The sequence below is a fragment of the Python bivittatus genome, unplaced genomic scaffold (genome assembly GCF_059951505.1).
Source record: "Python bivittatus isolate LINGU-HERP-01145 unplaced genomic scaffold, Pbiv_v1 ctg000170_np1212, whole genome shotgun sequence".
In the NCBI taxonomy this organism is placed as follows: domain Eukaryota; kingdom Metazoa; phylum Chordata; class Lepidosauria; order Squamata; family Pythonidae; genus Python; species Python bivittatus.
In genome coordinates, this window is record NW_028277039.1 from 1,235,521 (window position 1) to 1,256,265 (window position 20,745).

General features: G+C 51.7%; 1 protein-coding gene across 2 annotated transcripts in view; it reads left to right on the top strand.

Moving 5' to 3' along the window:
• Positions 1-1,819: 1,819 nt before the first annotated feature.
• The window catches only part of FHOD1 (formin homology 2 domain containing 1), a 41,819-nt gene continuing 22,893 nt past the window's right edge, over positions 1,820-20,745 (top strand). For both annotated transcript variants that reach the window (XM_088135468.1, XM_088135469.1), the window contains exons 1-3: positions 1,820-2,157; positions 8,645-8,751; positions 9,201-9,265. In XM_088135468.1, coding sequence (XP_087991594.1) covers positions 1,963-2,157; positions 8,645-8,751; positions 9,201-9,265 — 367 coding nt within the window. In that variant the 5' untranslated portion in view covers positions 1,820-1,962. The remainder of the gene's footprint in view (positions 2,158-8,644; positions 8,752-9,200; positions 9,266-20,745) is intronic.

Sequence of the window (20,745 nt, forward strand, 5' to 3'; positions counted from 1 at the left end):
GAGATTTCCTGGCAGGGAGTGTGACTTCCATCTAATGCTACTCCTTTCGGACAAAGACCTGGAAATATCCTCCCAAGTTGCCCGGTTTTGTGCTACCATCTGTACGATACGCTCCATTATCTAGAGTTAAAATTCCACAACATAGTATCTTACTTTGATATATTTTAGCACTGTTATTTTAATTATTAGATTAAATAATATTGTTTTGTTCTATAGATATATATACAGTAAATGTAAGATGGTTGCATTGTATACTTTGACTGTATCTGGCCTTAGGGCTGTAATACACATGTTGTTGTTGTAATGTGCAGTAGAAAAAATGTACATAAAGGATATATCAAATGCCAGTTGACCATTTTTTCCTTTTATTTATTTTCTGCTTCTGCTTCAATTAACAATTTCTGATGCAGCTTACAAAAATAAACCATCAGTTGAAACAGTATCTGTGAAGAACAAAGAGGCTGGAAAACACGGCAGCTGATAGATAACCTGCTTGGGCAAAAAAGGGGTCCCCTCAGTTCTTGGACTTTGTCACTTGGGTCGGGTCTTGATCGGGTGCTGGTCAGCCTCTGCCAGCCACCACAGCCTTCTCCGCCTCCTCTACCAGACAGACTCCAGGGGCCAGACCAGAGCCCCCCTTGCTCCCAGGATCCAAGCCCCTCCCTGGCTTTGAGGAAGGAAACCTGCAGAGAATAAATCCCAGGACCCCCCGCCCCCCCCCCCCGCCCCGCCGAGGCTGAGGGAGGCCCATTATTTCTCTAACGCGTTTAAAGCATTTCATTGGCCCTGCTCAACAAGGCTGAATCACAGGAGGCAGGAGTGGGAAGGGGGCTGGTCAGCTCCTCCCCTCTGCTCAGTTACACCATCCCCCAAAAGTGAAATTGCCAGTCACCTTCCAAAGCTGGCCCAGCAACGAGCCCCTGTCTCCTGTGCCAGGGCGACACCCAGATCCACCCATCACTTGACATGGGCATTCCCTGGGAGGGAGGCGGCCAGGCCCCGCTCTTGGGTCCCCTTGAAAGGAAGCCCCGGTGGGTGGTGGGCAGCTTCCCTGAGCTTCTGTTTCTTGAACGGGGGAGGAGGCAGAGGCTGAGCCCCGATGCCACCCTCAAAGGTGGCATAGCCCGGCTATTCGCGCTTGCCTTCTTGCACGACCCAGCCACGGGAGCCTCCTTAGGAAACTATGGTTTAGTCCAATGTGTGAACTGGTCAAAGATGCTGACCCTTTTTCTTAGCTGAGATCTCTCTAAAAAAGGCCCAACGCTGAACTTCGTTAGAGCTGCTTGGAACACGAGAGCCAAGAGGACTTGGGAAAACCGTATTTCGCCCCTTTCTCGCCGGGGTAACCCGAAACGGGGGCGCGAGTTGGGTCTCCCACCCAGGCTGCCGGCGAGACGACGGTTCTCGCGGGGGGAGAGGAGAGCGCCCGCCTGGCGCACCAAACCCTCGGCGCAGGGGGGGTTCTCCGCGCCCTCGCTTGGATCCGCGCAAGGACGCCCGCGAGGGACGGCGCGCCTCCGGCCAGGCGGCTTCCGGCCACAGGCAGCCGGACGCCGCCAGAAGCTCGCAGCTCCCCCGCAGCCGGGCGCCCAGAGGGCCGAGGGTGGTGCGGCCGCAGGGGCGGCTTTTCGCAGGGTGGCAGTGCCAGCAGGAAGCGCCTTCCCGCCGCCGCCGGTCAGCTGCGGCGGGCGGGCGGGCGGGCGGGTGGGGCGCCGGGGCTGGGCCGCCGCCCGAGCCTCGCCGGGGGTCTCCGCGGGCGCCCCGCCCTGGAAGGCGGGCGCGGGGCCCCGGGAGGCCCCGCCCGGGGGCCTCGGCCGGACGGGTCTCCGGTTCACCAATCCCAGGTCGGCGCAGCGCGCCCGCCCGCCTCCCCTCCGGCGCCACAGCCCCGCCCGCCCGCGGCCTCGCCGCCGCCCGGGAAGCGCGCCGCAGATCCGCTGCGACCGCCACCGCCGTCGCACCATGGCCGAGCCGCCCGCGGCCCCGGAGGCGTCGGGCGCCGTGCTGTGCCGCCTGCAGTACCTGGAGGACGCGGACCCCTTCTCCTGCGCCGCCTTCCCGGAGCCGCGCCGCCCGCCGGCCCAGCCCGTCCTGGAGGCGCTGCCGCTCGCCGCGCAAGTGCCCGCCTTCCTCCGCCTGCTGGGCGCGCCGTTGCGGGTGAGCGCCACTCCCCCGCGCGCAGGTGGCCCGCGGCGCTCCGGGGCTGGGCGAAGGAGACCTGCTCGGGCGGGGCGCCAGGTGGGGCGGGCGGCGGGGGGTGCGGGAAGCCCCGCTCCGGCCCTGCGTGCTCGGACAGGACCCGCCGTCGGGGGGGTGGGGTGAGTCCCGTCCCAGGGTAGCGGAAGAGCGGGCGAGGGCTTCCTCCATCCCCGTGAGCTGCCTCTGCCAGACGCGCGCGCTCCCGCTGGAGTCACCCAGCTCCCTCAACTGGGTCGCCGAGTTCGCTGCTTTCCGGCTTCACGGGTTGCGTTGGGCCCTAACTAAGCGAGCAGGCTGCCCCCCAAAGCTGGCCCAGGTCAAGATGAACCACTAGGGAGGGTCAGCTGCCGACCCCTGCGCCGGGTTCTGCGATGCCCCGGATGGTTTGGATCGCCTTGGTGGGTCTACCCTGCCTGGCGCGCGCGCTTCCTCGGCGAGGGGCGCTCCCGTTCCCTGTCCCCAAAGAGAAGTCCCCGGAGCCACGCCAGCTGGGCCGGAGCGCCGTCCTCCCTGCTCCGGGTAGCGGTCTCGGGGGTCCCTGCCCCGGCCGGGCTTGCCGGGGCTGGTCCCGGCTGTGTGGCCTCCCGCCGCGTGACACACTCGGGGCCTTTTTTATTCTCGGCGCAAAGCAGCTGAGTGGCTCATGTTGCCATAGTCATGGCCGGGGGATATTTTTTGTCTGTTGCTAAAAGGAGCTGGGAACAAACAGGAACAGCATTTCCAACCAAGTGCAAAAATAACAACTGTTATCATAGCCTGGTGGTGGTTCCAAATGTTAAAGCAGCTGCAGGCCTGGCTAAGTGATCCTTGGGTTTAATATGGAAGCTTTTAAAAATGCCCGCAGTGGGGCTGTGGGATGAGATGGAAGGACAAATATTGGGCCCCTAAGAGGGTCATGGAGCCCTCAGTTCCTCTGAAGCTCCCTTGTCCAGATGGGGGGTCCTTCAGGAGGGAAAACACAGGGGAGGATTTTGCAGAGGCAGAGGGCAGTGTGGGCCACGTTCTTTGGCATGGCCCCAGTGGGTTGGTGGACTCAAGTGCAGAGGAGCTGTCACCAAATGGGGCTGTAAGCAACCGACTGCTTCTCTACTCTCATCAAACGCGTAGACACTAATAACACAAGGCAGAAAACCTTGAGAATCTGACAGCACTGTGGCACACACGTGTTGCATTTATTTATTTTAGTTTTAAGCTGCCCATAAAAGATTAATCTCCATATAAGAAGACAATAACATGCAGAATTAGTTAGCCAGCCAACTACCCTCAAGTAGGGTTGAGTTCCTAGTGACCACATGGTCAAACACTCACCATCTTGGCCTATCTTTAGTAAAACCTGAGGGTCTTCCAAGGGCATCCCATTAATCTCGGATGCTGCCCGTCTCACTTATTCATTGGCATTCCTTCCTGGTTCCCTCATTCTTGCCAAGTATAACTGTCTTTTTCCCTAGTCCATCATCCACTCATGTCCTGTCCTCAACATACTTGAGCTTCTGCTTGTGTGATCGTCACCTTGAAGAGCAGTCAGGCTATCTGGTGGAGGACCAGCAGACGCCAAGCTCTTAGCAACTGTCACCAAATCAATAATTCAGAAGCGTCTTGTCTTCCTTCTCTTGATCATTCTTAGTGCTCCGCTTTCAGAGCCAGACATTACATTGGAAAGACCATTGCTTTAGTCTGATCTTTGTTGTCACTCAAATGTTCTTACTTCAGTCTTTACTGAAACTTGGACAACATATTTTATGTTTTGCTTTGCTGCTTGGATTGTCCTCTTGTAATTCTGTAGGTGTTTTTGTACTTTTTCTGGTTAATTCTTTGTGTTTTGTTGTTTTTATGTTACTCTTATTGTTGTGAGCCACCCAGAGTTGGAGTTGGGTGACATCAAAATTGAATGAATGAATGAATGAAACATCCAATATTTTGTCTAAGTTTGTCCCTAGGATAAATCTCTTCCTTACTTTTCCAGCACACTGTCCATTCCTTTTTATTCAAATTGTGTGCCACTTTCATCTCTTTGCCATAAATGATAAGTTCGCTAAATATGCCTGTTGACATTTACCCCTGTTTTCTTAATATTTAACATTAACTTGGCTTTTTCCACTTCCCATTTTTACTTTCGTAAAGAGTTGTTTCAAGCCTTATTTCCTTTCTATCAACAAAGTGGAGGTGGCTGTGTATCAGCAAACGTTTGGTTTTCAGCTTCCTGTTTGATTCCTGCTATCATCTCTCCCAGTTCTGCCATTATTACAACATATTTAGGGTAGGTTAAACAGATATGGGTGAAGCATCCATTTATGCCTGCTGTCCTCCTCTTCTGACTCAGTCTGTCTCCTCATTTAACTGTTAGGGTAAGCAGTTTGCTCCCTGAAAAGTTGAGCAAAATTAAAAGAGAAGAGTAAGAAGTTCCTAGAAGAGTAATCAAGTGGTCTAGCTGCACCTACTAGCTTTAATATATTACACATTCTGGCATGATCTGGACATCTGGACTCTGGCTAAGAGTCTTGTGTAGTCACTGAAACAAAGCTGAACCTTGTTTTATCTGACTTTCTGCATTATCTTACATTAGCTGTCTGATCTCATGCCCCTTTGATTTTTCTGAAACCTGCCTGTTAATGTGGCTTTTCTCCGTGTGCGGCACTATTGTCTGAAACAAAACTTGGCCTGAGGAATTTGTACAAATTACTGAACCATTGCGCTTTCTCTTTAATTTCCCTAGGGAAATTTCTCTGCCAGACTTCTCCAGATTTGTTGACGTAGATCTGTTAGCACTTTAACTGCCTTGCTCCATGGCTCAAACAGTTTAGTGGGAATTTTATCTGCACCTAGCATTCTTTATTGTGTCACTGTCCAAAATTTTATACAGTTTCATATCAGAAGTACAGAGCTCAGGAAAAATTAAAAGAAGATTTTCTAAATTCTGCCAACTTGCATGGGGTGTGAAAAGGGACAACCAACCCCAGAGATGGCTAGTGTGCTCCTGTATGTTAATATCTTTTCTACCAGCAGCACCTTGGAAGATATTATTATGTATGTATGTATTTGGTTTTTATTGTATTTTCATTGTATTTTTATACTATTTTTACTGTATTTTAATTAATATATATTTTTTCATTGTAAACCACCCAGTCACTTCCTAGTGAGATGGGCAGTGACCAAATTTGAAATATAAATAAATAAAAATAAATGAATAAATAAATCACATAGAACAAGTTAAAACAAACAAAAATACAGTATAAATGGGAACATTAAAATGCTAGGGAGCATCTAAAGTACTTAAAAGCTAGATTACTAAATTGCTCAACTGATAAGTGTATGCAGTACTAGGATTCTGAAAGGCTGGATGAGAATTAAACAGGATTTTTAACAGCTGGTCTGTTATCTATTTTACCTCCCTTTTTAGCAGAGTCATGTTCTCTCACTACAGATGTAAAAGATTTCAGAAAAGTCTTTCCATCTTTAATTTTGTTTGCCTTTTTTGGCTCCCCTGCATTTATACTTGAGTATTCTTACTTTGGTTGTAAATTTCCCTTTGATCTCTCTGTTTCCCTTTTCTTGCTTTGCCCCTCTATTCACAACATTCTCGTCCGTGTCTTTTTTGGCTTGACCTTGGAAGTCTGGGCTTAGCTGTCCATTCTTCTTGATGTCCAAGGCTTTCCACCTCAGACTTTCCTTGCCTATCAAGAGACTTTTCCTCTTTGGAAATTTGGTTTTTTCCCCCCACTTTTACAGTAATTTTTTAATGGTGCCTCTTCTCTTATTCCATAGTTCCTTAGCTTTTCTTTCACATGTCAGACAGAGTAAATCTGTTACTTTTATTGCTCTTATCTTCTGACTGTACATTCTCTAGATTGGTATCTTGCTGACTCATCTACTCTGTTTAATCTGTCTACTTGATGCCAGTCTGCACCTGGTGTGGCCCTGACTGACTAGATGCTCTTCTCTATCTTCCATTTCCTCTTCTGTCATCAGTTTGTTTGCAGGGCTGTGCATTCAACGATGTCCAGGTGTAGAGTCTGTGTTTATGAAGCAGGTTTTGAAGAACACCAAGAATTTTCTTCATAACATTTTATTGCCCAGTCTAAAACTTCCTGTGATTCCAGGTTCCTCAACTTCTACCTCCTTTTACATAGTCCTGATGTTGCATCTAGCGCCTCTGGCACTTTACTTCGGTACAGCTGGGACTGGGAAAGATTTGCCTACCAGGAGGAGGGCCGAGGTGTTCCTGCTCTTGCTTGAATCATCTGGAGGGATTTGCAGTCTGAGTACATTTTGATCTGGGTTGACAATAGGAAGAGAGACTTTTTCTGCATAGAGTTCAAGCCTTGGGAAACAATGACCCTCACATTTTTTAGGTCAGTAGCTGCTAAAATAAGACCCTGTGCTGCATGATGTAAGCTCTGTATACAGCAAACAGAGGAACTCTGCCTTTTTGGCTTGCTTGAGTTTAAAGATACCAAATTTCAGGATGACAGGAGAAGTACCCCAGAAGGAACCTTGTTGTAAACTGCCTCGTGTGCTTCCCTCAGTCTACAGTGGATGAGCTTGGAAGAACGTGTGCTCGTGAAGCTCTTTGAACAAGGCCTGCAGTAAGGACAGCCCATAACAGGCACCTCATATGGTGCTTGATAAGCTTGCCTTGATGCCACCTTTGGCTGTTTGGGTTGTTCGGAGCTGAGCTGGAGCATTACTGGGAGTCTGAGATGCCCGTCTTGGGGCCCCAGTTGGGAACAAATCCCACGGTTCTGATGCATTCATTATTTACTATAATTAATCTTATACCTGTTAGCCCTGTAAAATTAAGTGCAAATGCCATTCCTTGAAAAGTCCTTTATTGGGAGAGTTGCTTGAACATTGACTGTTGCCCCTCCCCATTTTTTTTTACTGTACTTGGACAAGAAGAGTTGTGAGGCCCAAGACTGGTCATCAAGGGAGGTTCACGCGGTTGCATAAGAACAGCCTCACCCCAAATTCTTAGATTAGCCAGTTTGTCGAGAATAAAATGTTTATTGCTTGTGGAATCTTCTGCCCGTGCAGAATGAATCAGGCCAGGGGCTGAACGCTCTGCAGCGGTTTTTAAAAGCTATAGCTGTGGGAATGTTGACCTCCTGCTGTTCCTATGGACATTAAGGTGAGGTGCCCAGGCCCTGTGACAGCCACAGTGGGAAGATCCATGGAGGCACAGAGTTCGGCAGCTGGATGGGATGAGGTGGTCCTGCAGTGGCCCAGCTGGGCCCAGCAGATTGCTGACCACCCAAGATGCCTTGTCTGTGAGCCCCGGAATGCCCACCCGGGAGACCTTCTGCTGGCACAAAACGGAAAAGGTAGTTTTTGTGCGGAAATACCTTAGCTTGGATTCCGGTGCCTCGGCAACAGGCTGTCGATGAGACGGAGGCTCCATTGCTGTTGCCATGGCGAGCAAGACTTGGGAGGAGCCCCTGGTGTGGCCCCGTAGAGCCCGCAGCTGGAAAGTTGCTGCTTCTGAAAGTGGAGTCCTTTCCCAATGGGCAAGGTGGGGGTCAGCGCCTCTCGGAGAGAGCCAAGGGTGGGGCTGGAGGGGGCCAGAGAAGGGTTGCTTGCAAGTGGGCCTGGGGGTGTTGGATCCAGCTGTTCTTCAGTTGCTTGGCCTTATCCTTGAGAGATTCCTGCAGCGCCAGGCTGGATGCACTGCCTGTCCTCCTGGGAGCTCAGCGTCTGGCGGTGGGCTCCCCAGATTTGCACAGAATCCACTTTGCCCCTTTGGCTGGTTTTGTGGCCAGGCCAAGGGAGTTCTCTGGGGGCCACAGAGACTTTTGGATCTGCCTCACATTTTTCCTGAGTGCCAAGTCAGCGGTTGCTCCTGTAAGGGCTCGGGGGCAGATCTCCCCTTCCAGGTCTCTGGAGCCCTGCCTGAGCTGGGGGCTTCTCCCTGAGCCTGGGGAGGGGAATGGCACCTGCAAACTCATGCCTCCCTCCTCAGAGGCCCTGATTCTTTTCTCTTCAACCCTGGGAGGAAATTCTTCTCCAAGTCACACAGGCTGCTTTTCTGAAACGTGGAGGACTCTAAATCTGAACCAAAGGCACAAAAGGGGTGAGCAGGAAGGATGCAGGTGGGTGCCATAGTGGACCTGAGGATGCAGCTCTCTTGGCTCCCCTCATCTAGGCAACCCACCCTGGATGGTCAGGGTGGCTCTTGCCAGCCATATCAGGCCGACCCGCTTGCAGAGTGAATCCGCTGGTGTGTGCATCTGATTTCAGGCCTCAGTGTTAGTCCTGGGGCCCAAACAGCTTGAGCTGAGGGGCAGGATCTGGTCCTGCCTCGAAAGGGAGCAGGCGTTGGATGCGGGTGCTCCGGGTTCCCCCTCTGAAAATGCAGACCCCTTCTGTGCCCACCGCTGGGAAAGGGGCCGGAAGAATTCCAGAGCATACTTTCCTTGCCTTGTTAACATCCAGATGTGTCCCTCTTTTGCAGCTGGAGGACTGCACCTTGCAAGTGTTGCCTTCTGGACACTATTTGGACCTTGAACTTTCGCTGCTGGAGCAGAAAGATGAGCTGGAAGGGTTCTATGAAGATATCAGGTGAATCTCTGCTGCGAGGATTTTACCACCTTTTTGCGCATGCAATCTCCCTTGTACGCACTTCACGCCAGCTTGTCTAGAGTCTTTAATCTGGAAGGAGAACCGCATCTGTAATTTGGGGGTTTCAGAAGTTGCAGTCTAAGACATAATGTGTGTGATGCAACCAAGCAGATCCCAATCTATGGCTATTAGGTCATGTGCAAGCTAAGTTCATCCTGCTTGGTGTCCACGCATGCAGCTCCTTTTCCCTCCCTGACCCCCGTTGCTGGGCTTCCGTGGGAAGACTGTGGCTCTTATCTGGCGTCCTTCTCCTTTGAATGCTGCCTTTTGGTTTCAGCAGATGACGGGCGCTGGTGGTGGTGGGTCTTGAACTAGGAAGGGGTTCTTGGATGCTTGCTGGAGCTGCACTGGCACGTCCTGACCGTGTCCCGCTTGGTTTCTTGTTGCAGCAAAGGGAGGCGGCCGATCCTGCTTCTGCGCACACAGCTCTCAGTTCGAGTGCACGCCATCATTGGTGAGTCCTGTCTGGGCCTTGGCCACAGGAACAGCACTTCTGTGGGGCTCATGAGACCCTGGCAAGGCCAGCTGTTGCCCCATCCTTTGGTCATGGTGGAGATCTCTTTATATATTTTAAATATTTTTAAAAAGAATATAAAAACTAACACAAACTAACACAAACTAAGAAAAAGAAAAGAAAGAGAAAGAAAGAAAAGTGCAAGAAAGAAGAGAGTAAAGAAAAAATAGAAAAGAAAGAAAAAAGGTACAAAGAAGTAGCTTCTAATTTTCTTTACAGCAGTTATAAGTACAATTATAAGTTCACCTCTCACTCTATGGTTACAACATACCTCTCTTGTTTCTTATAACCTATCCTGTCTAATCATCAAAACCATAAATCATAAGTTCATTTTTTTCTGTTTTACCCAAAAAGTCCATAAGGGGTTTCCAGTCAGCCATAAATGTAGATGTTGTCTTTTCTCTGATCAAAGAGGTCAATTTAGCCATCTCAGCGAATTCCATCATCTTCACCAACCATTCCTCCACTGTGGGTATTGCCGAGTCTTTCCATCTTTGTGCATACAATAATCTCGCTGCAGTTGTCATGTACAAAAACAAAGTTCCGTGACTTTTTTCCAACTGTTTGTCCACCAAACCCAAAAGAAAAACCTCTGGTTTCAATTGTATATTAATCTTCAAAATCCTCTGAATCAGTGTATGTATGTGGATCCAGAATTTTCTGGCTTTTTTATGTCCACCAAACATGGTAAAATGTCTCTTCACATTTCCAACATAAATTTATACATTCTAGACAATTTCTCTGGTGAAATACCAACAGTACATCATCTTATAAAAATTATAAAAATTCTCTTTAAGATTATAACATAACCAGACAACCCATGACCTCCTGGTCATCGTTGTAGAGATGCCTCCTTACCTAAACAGAGAAACAGAATGGCCAAGGGCAAAAAGCAGCGGGGGTGGGAGCGACTTCCAGGGAGCATCAGAAATCTCCTGCCCCGCATATAATACAGGCTTGTGCCATCTGCCCGCCCCCCTCGCCCCTCAGGAGTGCCCTCGCGAAGCCGCCGCCTCCTTCCTCAGCTGACCCACGGAATGGCCTGCCACTTTGCTGGGAGGAGGCGGAACGCAGACACTGTGCCCCCGCTCCCCATTCCGGCATGTCCCCAAGGGCCCCTCCCTCGAGGGAGGAGGAGGGCTCACCCATCGACCGCTGGTGCCCCCCAGCCAGCCCTACCTCGCCAGTGGGCATCCAAGTCGCTCCCTAGGCCTCCCCTCAGTGCCCACTGCCGTTAGGAGATTTCAGATTTTGGCCTCGGTTCCAAAGCAGCCGATCGCCGCTCAGCCATCGGGCCTTGCTGCCAGCCAATTGGGCACAGGGGCAAGAGGGAGGCAGGAAAGAAGTCAGGGATCCCTTCCTTCCTAAATTTCAATCCCTTCAGCCACGTATTTTTCCACTGTTCTGACTGTATATTATTACCAAATTTTTTATCCCATTTTATCATACAGTCTTTCATTTGTTCTATTTCATATTTCAGTAAAAGTTTATACATTTTAGCAATTACGTGTTCATCATATGTACACAATTCTAATTCAGACTCAGTCTTAGAATGTTCAAAACCATAAATTCTTTTATCTACTTTAAATCTTTCTAATAATCGTAAATGAGAGAACCATTGACAATTATGTCCCTCTGCTACCAGTTCTTCTCTTGATTTTATTTTATTTTTTCTAGCCCACCTTTATTATTTTTATAAATAACTCAAGGCGGCGAACATAGCTAATACTCCTTCCTCCTCCTATTTCCCCCTCCAACAACCACCCTGTGAGGTGGGCTGGGCTGAGGGAGAGGGACTGGCCCAAAGTCACCCGGCCTAAGGCTTTCACGCCTCAGGCGGGACTAGAACTCGCCGTCTCCCGCTTTCTAGCCTGGGGCCTTCACCACAAGACCAACTAGATACAAAATTCTAGTTTCTCACAATAAGTTAGCCATTTATGTTAGCTTACTATTTCTCGTCTATACAATGCTTCTTGTGCTGAGAGCCACATAGGTATTTTGGGGCACAATCTGGGTTTGTAGCTATTCCATATTCTCAATATGCCCTGTCTAACGTAATGGTTTTTAAAATCCACGTTGACCTTGACTTTGTCGTACCACAAATGTCCATGCCACCCAAATCTCAGGTCGTGTCCTTCTAACGCCAAATGCCTTCTGTTTCTCGACAGCACCCACTCTTTCATCCAAACCAAACAGGAAGCTACAAATTACAATTTCAAATCTGGTAGACCCAATCCTCCTCTTTCCTTTGCATCTTGTAGCACCTTATATTTAACTCATGGTTTTTTCCCCTGCCACACAAATTTAGATATATCCTTCTACCACTGTTTAAATGGTCCATCAGTTGTCAAAACAGGTATTGTCTGAAGCAAAAACATCATTCTAAGTAAAGTATTTATTTTTATTACCAACATTCTACCCAACAATGACAATTGTAATTTCTCCCATCTTAACATATCTTTTTAACTTCATTCCATATTTTAACATAATTGTTTTGAAATAGCATACAGTTCATATTTGTCATTATGATACCCAGGTATTTTACTTCTCACTCTTAAAACCTGCTTTATTCATCGGTTCTGTTTGATCTTCTGTTTTCATTTTTTTTTTTTTGTTAACATCTTCCTCTTCTGTTTATTCTTAAAACCTATGAAGCCACGGTGGAGGTCTTAGCAGAAATGTAAACTGTGGCAGCTGCTGTATGAAAGACAAATCTCATGCTTCGAATTAGTAGGAAAAATGGCATAGGAAGAACCTCGTGTGAATCTCGGGTGAGAAACTGTGGAGATGGAAAATGGGTAGGAGGAAACAACCCGGGGAGGGCAAGTGACAGGGCCTGCAGCACAGGGAGACGTGGCGGATGTAGAGAAAAGCAGGGATGGTATAGAAAATGGGGAGAGAGACAGAAACAGAAGCTTTCCTTCCTCTGTCACTGGGTGAGAATTTGGATTCGTTCACTGAAAATTCAGGAGCATTAAAAAAAATGGCTTCTTTCTGTAATGCACTTTGCTGCCATCAGGTATGATGGGGCCACCAAAAGATGTTGAAGAGGTGAGGCAATCCCAAGGAATTTGGGCTTTCAGGGCTACCTCTTGTGGGCTGTTTGCTTCCTTCTAGAGCACCCTTGAATATCAACTGCAGGGGGGAGAGGATTACTTGTTTGTGAGCTTCCCAAACATATCTGGTTGATCACTTGTGTGTGTCAGCCCCACAAGGTAGACCAGACTAAGAAACCAAGGCCAAGTAGGCCAGGACTACTTTTATAGCAAAGCTATAGTAAGAGAACCTTGCAAGTCTGAATGTGCTTCCCCCTCCCTTACCTTATCTTTGTGTGAACTAGGGAGCGGCCTGTCTGGGACGTTTTCTCAGGTTACTTTCTTGCCCCGCTTATCTGACAGTTGCCTGGGTAGCGACTCTTCCTCCTATCCTTCAGGGCCATTCCTTCTGCCCTCTGCAGTGTGAGACAGAATAATTTCTTAGCCCTCCTTTCTTCCTGGCTGAACACTGTCACCGAGCAGAATTTTAAATGGTAACAGCACATTAAAAAGTGAAACAGCAGCTTAAAGTTAATGATAACATCAATGTTTAAGTGATCTAGCAATCAGTGTGCAGATGGTACCTAGCTTTGCATTTCTGCTGTGGAGGCTCTGTCTGAAGGCTGTAGAAGTCTGGACTGGGAAGAGCAGGCTTCAGCTCGGTCCTAGGCGACCGAGGTGGCTCTGGGCTTTAGGGCTGCGGGTTCTGGGGGTTTTCCATTGGTTACTTCTGAACAGCAGCTGTGCGCACCTTGGGGGTCCTCCTGGGCTTGCGGCTCCTGTTTGAGGAACAGGTGGCAGCTGTGGCCAGGAGGGCTTTTGCACAGCTTTGTGTTGTGCGCCAATTGCTGGACCAAGACACTCTGCTCATAGTCACTCGTGTCTTAGTCACCTCCCGAATGGACTACTGCAGTGTGCTTTTCATGGGGCTGCCCATGAAGTGCATCCGGAAGCTTCAGCCTTTCCAGAACACAGCGGTGAGGGCAGTTACGGGAGCTCCTAGACTGGCACATACTACACCTCTGCTCTGTGAGCTGCATTGGTTGCCTACGTGCTTCTGGGTCCAGCTCAAGGCAATTACCCATAAAGCCTCTCACGGCATGGGGCCAGATCATCTGTGGGAGTGCCTCTCCCTGATTGTGTCTCCCCATCCCATCAGATCTGGCAGGAGATGCGAGCCAGACTGCCATCTGATGGCACCCAGGAGGAGAGCCTTTTTCGGCCGTGTGCCTGCTGTTTGGAACATCGCCCCCCTTCCCCACCGAGATCAGACTAGCCCCACTGCTGTTGGCCCTCCATAAGGCCTTGAAGACCTGCCTGTGTCACCGGGCCTGGGGGTTGGAGTATGTGACAGAGCCCACGGGACGGGTACATTGACAGTTCAGGTGGTTTTTTTTACCTTGGCTGCCATTTAAGTATTTATTGGGGTGTAATTGTTATTTTATGTTTTTTTTTAATTGCTGTTCACTACCCAGATTCATGGTGTTGAGTTGGGCAGCCACATAAATTGAAATGAAATAGATGAATAAGTAAATAAATGCTTGGCGAAAGGGAAGCATCTTGACAAATTTTCTAAACACTGAAAGAAGAAAGAATTAGTGGTGGGCAACAGGGGCTTCATAGGAGGGTCCTGGTCATTTTCTCAAGCAGGCGGTTGTGTGATGGGGACATTGGCCCCAAGGGGCCTTTGCCCAGGTCTCTTTTCACAAACCCACGTAGCCTTGTGTGGGCCTGGATTGGGTGACGGCTGCGCTGGAAGCCTTTGGCCTCGTGGCGGTCCTGCAGTTCAGTTTTGTGCCCGTTGTCTGCCACGTGAAACCTCTGCTGCCCTTCAGTCGGGACAGTGTGCTGCTGCTGCTGCTGAGAATTCCTTCCAAACTAAGCTTTTGCTTTTGCCCAGATTGGGGGGGTGTCTTCAGACGTCTTGCCCAGCGGAGGGGGCAGAGTCTAGCCATCAGCAGAGCCTGGCAGGCAGAGCAACATCCTAGCCGTGGACTTCGATCTTCAGTGGGGCTCTCCCTCCCTCTCCCCAGACCTGGGCGTCTTCCTCTGCTGCCTCCTTGTGAGTCAGCACTTGCAGGCCTGCGTTTCTGCTGCATCCTGTCTTGGGTGCGCTGATGCGTGTTGCAAGCCCTGTGCTTCCCGAGACCGGGGTTGCTGGGGGCTGGGCGCGGAGCAGCAGAAACGCTTAGGGGCCAGCCCCGGCGATCCTGAGGGTAGTGCCAGGCTTGGGAGGCCGGTGCCTCGTGGCTGGTCCCAGCAGTGCAGCAGATGGCGCAGGCACAGGGTCCCAGAGGAGCCCTCACAAGGGGCCTTCCTGGGGTGGCTCCACAGCTGTGAATGTCTTCGGGCTTGGTCTTCGGATGCTCCGAGGGCTGGCTAGGACAGCCAGCTCGCCTTCAGGCCACCGCGGGAGACCGTGGCAGGTCTGCAGCCTGGACTGGGGGCAGAAGGTCTCCACCCCAGGCCCAGGAGGGCTTCGTGCACGACAGCTGGCATGGCCGAGGCCAGAGGCACCTGCTTGCTCTAGGCTTTCCTTTCTCACCGCTGCGGGATGCGGTATTATAGAGCGGCTGGTTTTAGCTTATTTTAGTTGTTACTGACTTTGTTAGCTTTCTAATGTGCTATTGTAGGCCACACTGATGGTATTTGAAGAAGGAAGCAGATATGTAAATAAAGAATTAAAGAAGTGAAAATGAAAAGAGTACCAGGGAGGGGGATGTTGGAGGGGAAAAAAGGGGGAATCATGAGACCTCCTGTGGCTCCCCCCCTTCCCGCCCAGTGGGCCTTTCTTGGCTCTGGCTCTGGCTCTGGCCCTGCGAAGGAGGGGGGGCTCTGGGCCTCCCGCGGCCTCGGCCTGCAGCCTGAGCTTGCTGCTCCTGGCGGGCCAGTCCCGGCGGTCAGAGGGGGACGGGCGCTCCCGGCGATGGCTGAGGGGCTGGGCCCCTGCTCTTCCAGCTTACTGCCCCCTCCAGACCCTCCAGGGACTGCCCCACAGGCTCGACCCCTCTGGGAGCAGTTTCCCCACTCTTGCCCCTTCCTGTCTTCGGGACCCGTGCGACTGCGGGAAAAAGGGGCTGCAGGAGGAAGAAAGAGGGGAGCCCGGGGGCCAGGGGTGGGCCTTCTCGGATGGCGCTGGAGCTCACCTTGCGGTACCAGCCGGGAGGCGGGCAGGTCCATCAAGCGCGGCGGCAGCCAGGCTGAGCGGGGGGCACTTTCAGGGAATCGGTAACCCAAGTATGTTTTGCCCGGATCACGGGAACACCGTGGGGCTGGAATGGTCCGTTTAGGCGTCTTTCAGACGGGGCGTGGTGGGCAAAACTGGGGCGGGCTCCTGGGCCAATTGTCCTTCTCAGGGGCTCTTTGGGCAGAGGGATCTCCGCTGTTTCCTCCTCGCTGTGGATCAGGAAGCCACTGCCTGGAGAGCATTGGAAAGTTCGGGGTGGGGCGGTCTGGAGGCCTTGTCCCACTCTGCCCAGTTGAGGGGGGTCCCCTCTGCTGGCGAGGTGAGCCGGTCAGCAGTTCGGTGGGCGGCAGAGGAAGGTTTCTGGGAGCAGCGCTTCAGAGGACAGGATGTGGCTTTTCTGGGGGTGGAGAGGCAGATGGTTCTACCTGAGCGGGCGGGGGGAGAAAGGCAAATATCGGGGCCAAGCGGCAGCATGATGCTTTTTTGCCTTCACGCTTGATCGAAGGAATCCTAGTTCACAAAAGCTTCTGCAATTGTGTGTGCGTGTGCGTGCGTGTGTTTCCTCAGGAGGCTCCTGACTCTCTCTTTACAGGCCCCCCCCCCTTGGGGCTGGCCAGGACAGAGTCATGGAGAGCACAATGTGTGCGTGTGTGCGTGTGTGTGTGTCTGGGGGGGGAGCCGGGTTCCCCCTGCTGCTTCTCTTTGGACCTTTGCCCTCACCTCCTTCCTGCCACTCCTTCAGTTCCTCGGCTTCAGGGTCAGGTGGGTTCAGTGGCTGTTTGGGGGAAGGGGAAGGGGAAGGGGAAGGGGAAGGGGGCGCACCCGAGGAGCAAAGGGCAGTGGCACATTGCCTGCCTTTTAGGGCCTGTGGGAAGTGGAGTAGCCCCGCCCCAGGGTATCTGGCTTCCCCCGCCCCGCCTTTTCCTTCCTGCTTGCCCCAAAGCCATGTTTCCGTCTAGGCCAATCCCCCCTCAACTGCTTTGCTGCATCGGGTCGGGCATCCTTCTGGAGAGGGCCAGCCAAGCAGGAGTCCCATGAGCATTTAAGTGTCTTCTTACCTCCTTGGGCAAGCTTTCCTCAAAACGAACCCCTTCCAGGACACTCCTTTCGGGCCCAGGGCTGGGCCCCACCCTTCAAAATCCATGGGACCATAATCAGCTCACGCACAGAGTGCAGGCATCGTGTCAGCAAGAGGAAATGCACCTTGGCGCATCTCTCTCTGGGATCCCTCAGCCTGAGGACGGTGCTGTTGGCTCAGCTGTGCAATATCCATTATGCCTGCCTACGCTGGACGGAGCCGGGGCGTCCGTGTGCCACAGGATCCCCAAATCCCGCGGAGCCGTCCTACCAGCCTTGGGTGATGTGATTCTTGAGGATGGAAAGGGCAGGAGTGCCAGGGACTCTCTCTGGGTGCGTGTGCGAGTCAGAGAAGGGTGCTGTTGCCCTCCGTTCCGTGTCTGAGCTGGTGAGCCCCTGCCGTGTTGGGCGATCTGTGCCCGATCCTGCCCCTGGAAAGGGTGTGGCCTGCTAGGGACTAGGGCGCACTTGGGCTGCTCCTGTGCCTGCTCTGCGGTGCTTGTGTAAAGCCAGAGCCGCAGGAGCCGCAGCCCAGTGGATCAAACAACCCTTTTCCTGCTACTAAAACCTCTTCCTGTTTGCATAGGTAGAATCTCAGTGTGTCTTCCTGGAGTCCAAGGCACCAAGAGTGTTGCAACATAGCGTGTTGTGAAGACCAAAGCCTGCCCAGCATCTTGGCTGTTTACAGCCAAGAAGGAGAGGGCCAACAGTGGAAACGCAGGTGCTGCTAAACCGTTTCTGCAGCCATTGTAAAGCAATTACAGTGAAGTTTAACTGCTGAGTTTCCAGGAGAGAAATGATCTAATAATTGCACCCGGTTGATGGCTGGAGGAGAATTGACAGCTAACGCTGCAGGAAGATTGAGTTCAGGAAAACAGGAGTTTCCAGAGTCTCCCCCTCACTCGGAAGGAGCATCCGGTCACTCACGCCTGAGTCACCTCCTGTTTGGATTATTGTAACGTGCTCTATGTGGGGTTGCCCTTAAGACCATCCAGCGGCACCACAGTTCGGGTGTCCCATGGCTCACCCGAGTAGCACCACTGCTGCGTGAGCTGCACTGGCTCCCAGCTGCATTCTAGGTGCAGTTCGGGGTGCTGGTTGTCACCTTTAAAGCCCTACGTGGCACAGACCAGCCTCTCCCTGAGGGTATTTGCCCGTTAAACAGGGTGGCTGTGCTCCAGGTCCCCTCCCTTAAAAGTTGCCACCTGATGGGACCTCAGAAGCGCACCTTCCTGGTGGCCACCCCAGCCCTTTGGAACAGCCTCCCACCGGAGGTCCGAGGGATCCCTGCCCTTCTAGCCTTCCGGAAGGCCATGAAGACAAGCCTTGGGCTAGGAGGACAGTTGAGCCAGGAGGCTGCTTGGTCTGGCGCCTGGGGGGAAAAGTGCCTTTGTTTTTATCCTGTTTTTAGGGATTGTCGTGAGCTGCCTGGAATCGTTGTATGAGATAGGTAGCCATACGAGTTCTGTTAATAATAATAATAATACATTTGGCCAAGCCAGGATGTTTTACTATGATTTGTTGAAGAAGCCTTAATGAGTGGGTTTGTGTATTGCACTAAGCAAAAGAACATATCGCATTATGGCTTAGCGTTACATCTAAACCGGAAATGGGCTGTATCTGCCTATTTTCTGTTTTCAAGTCCCAGTGAGAGAAAAGCATCACTTAGCCCTCTTCTTAAAGGACAGGGATGCAAATCCACTGGGAAAGGGTTCTGCAATCATGCAGCCACTTACCAAATCCCCCTGTCTCCTTCTGGATACGGTATCCTGATGTCAGATTGGGGAGACTTGCGTTTGGAAGAGGAGAGCCCCTTAGATATGCTGCCTCTGTGCAGAAGCTGTTGGTGAAACAGCTTTGGCTCAAGGTACGTGGTAGCCCAAGAGCTGGTCCTGAGTTCTAGGAATTGGCTCCCCAGAGGATCCTCCCAGTGGGGGGAGGAGAGCTCCGGGGGAGATTCCCCTCCTTCCGTTAAGTAAGCCTTCAAGTAAGAAAAATAGTCAGCCTTTAGCTGTGAACAGATGAGAATAATGTTGCTTTACCACTTGCATTAGCAAAACAGTCATGCACAGTATTTCTCACGTGGAAGAATAATAGAGTTAGGAGGTACCTTAGAGGTCATCTAGCCCAACCCCCCACCCCAGGCAGGAACCCTCAGGCCATCCCAGCAAATGGCTGCCCAATCCTTGCTTGAAACCCTCCGGTGAGAGAGCCGCCGCGACTCCAAGAGGCAGCTGGTCCACGGGTTCATAGCTGTCATGGTCGGGAAATTCCTCCATATTTTGAGTCTGGGTCTCCCTCAGTAAAGCTTCTGCCCATCTGACTAGGAAACTAGGCTGTGCCTTCTGTGAGGAGAGATGGAAGGAGCGGACTGCCCCCTGGAGAAAAGGGGAGGCTGAGGGGGGCATGTAGAAGAGCACAGGGCATGGAATAAGGCATTTCCGTTACAGGGAGGTGGGTCCAGATCGAAGGCGAGCAGCAGTTCCTAGCGATACTAGCGGCTGAACGGTGGAACCAGAGAGGTGGGGGGGTTGTCTTTTTTTGACTCCAGGCCGAAGCACACCAGTGGTGTCCTCAGAGTCTTGCACGACCCGGCTAAATGGGCTGCAGTTCAGGAGAACCCAGAAAATCTTGGTCAAAACACATCCTGGGTGCGCAGAGCCAGGTGGCGAGTCTCCGCTTCTGCCTGGCCTGCCTTCCTGCTCGCCCATCTTCCCAGTGCCTGCCTTTGCTTAGCCACAGCCAATAGTGGTCGCAAGTGTGGCACAGCCAGCCCCTCGCCAGCCGCTGCCTCCTGCTTTTGTGTTTCTTTTCAGCCTCCCTCTTCTGCCCTGGACAAAATGTCTGTGGACCGCCTAGGATGCTGTCTTGTGCGCAGAGCGCTCTGTGTGTGGAACATTTTGCGCATCCCTTGTTTTCAAGCAGAGGCCAGACAGCCATCTCTGACTAGGATGGGTCAGTTAGGATTCCCGCTTGGAAGAGAGGGACAGATGCCCGGCTTAAGTGGCCCCGTCCAAGGATTCGGGGGAGAGGGGTTGGGTACTCCTGTGGTTCAGAGAGATGCTGCGAGTGTCACCAGGAGGCCCTTCCATCACGGTGCAGAGAGCGAGGGTTTGCTCCTGCAGTTGGTCTGAGCGGGCCTATCCCCTCCCCCCGACCCACAGCCTCCCCACCTGAACTGGTGGGACAGTGCTGGAGGTGGGGAGGGAGAATTCAAGCTAGTGGTCCGCATCTGCGTGGAGCTGTCTTTTGAGTGATAGCTCAAGACACGTTGGGCCTGTCTCAGTATGAAGCAGGGCGTACTCTGCATCTAGAGGATGGTGTGAAAGTAGAACGGGCTGGCATTTCCACTTTGCATGGCCTAATCTTCTTGGTGAGGCTTAGACTACTGCCTCTCCTCTTCCTGGAGGTGGGAATTCATGAGGAAGTTCTTCAGGCTCTTCTCTGTCACCCCAGAGGCCTGGATAGGGAATCGCAGTCTAGAAGCTTTCTTGGGGTAACAGCAGTTTGAGTCTGTCTGGGCTGCTTAGATCTGGATTCCTGCTCTGGACAAGGGGTTGGGCTCCATGGCTTCAGTGGGACCTTCCAGCTCCAGGATGCTGGGTGAATCAGATGGAACCTGTGCAGGTTCCGAAGAATGCGCAACCCCTCTAAAGTCACACAACACACGAGCTGCACAGCTGCCCCTTTTAAGGGGTAAGCCTAACCAAGCAAAACCTTTCTTCTCCTTGTTCACAAAGACCCTCCTCACAGTCCCTTCAAAGAGGCAGCCTCCCCCTCCCTTCTACTGGCAGGCGACAGACAGCGATGCCAGAAAATACCTAGTTTAATGGCCTTTCTGCCACTGCCATTTATTCCTCTTGCCCTGAGTTCCCCTCAACCCAACTGTATTTTTGTTGGCAGCAATGATGCATCTTGGGCAAAGCTTTAAATAAATAAAACGTTTTCTGTGCTGGAGTTGTGAGAATCCCAAGGCCTTTTGTCACTGTCATGGAATGCTGCTTCCAGCCACAAAACACGGGCCCAGAGGAAATGCACAGGATGCTGCAGCAGTATGTGCTCTGCGCATGGCTGACACCGATAAGCCCCCCTCTCGCCTTGCCTAGATCTGCCTCCGCTGC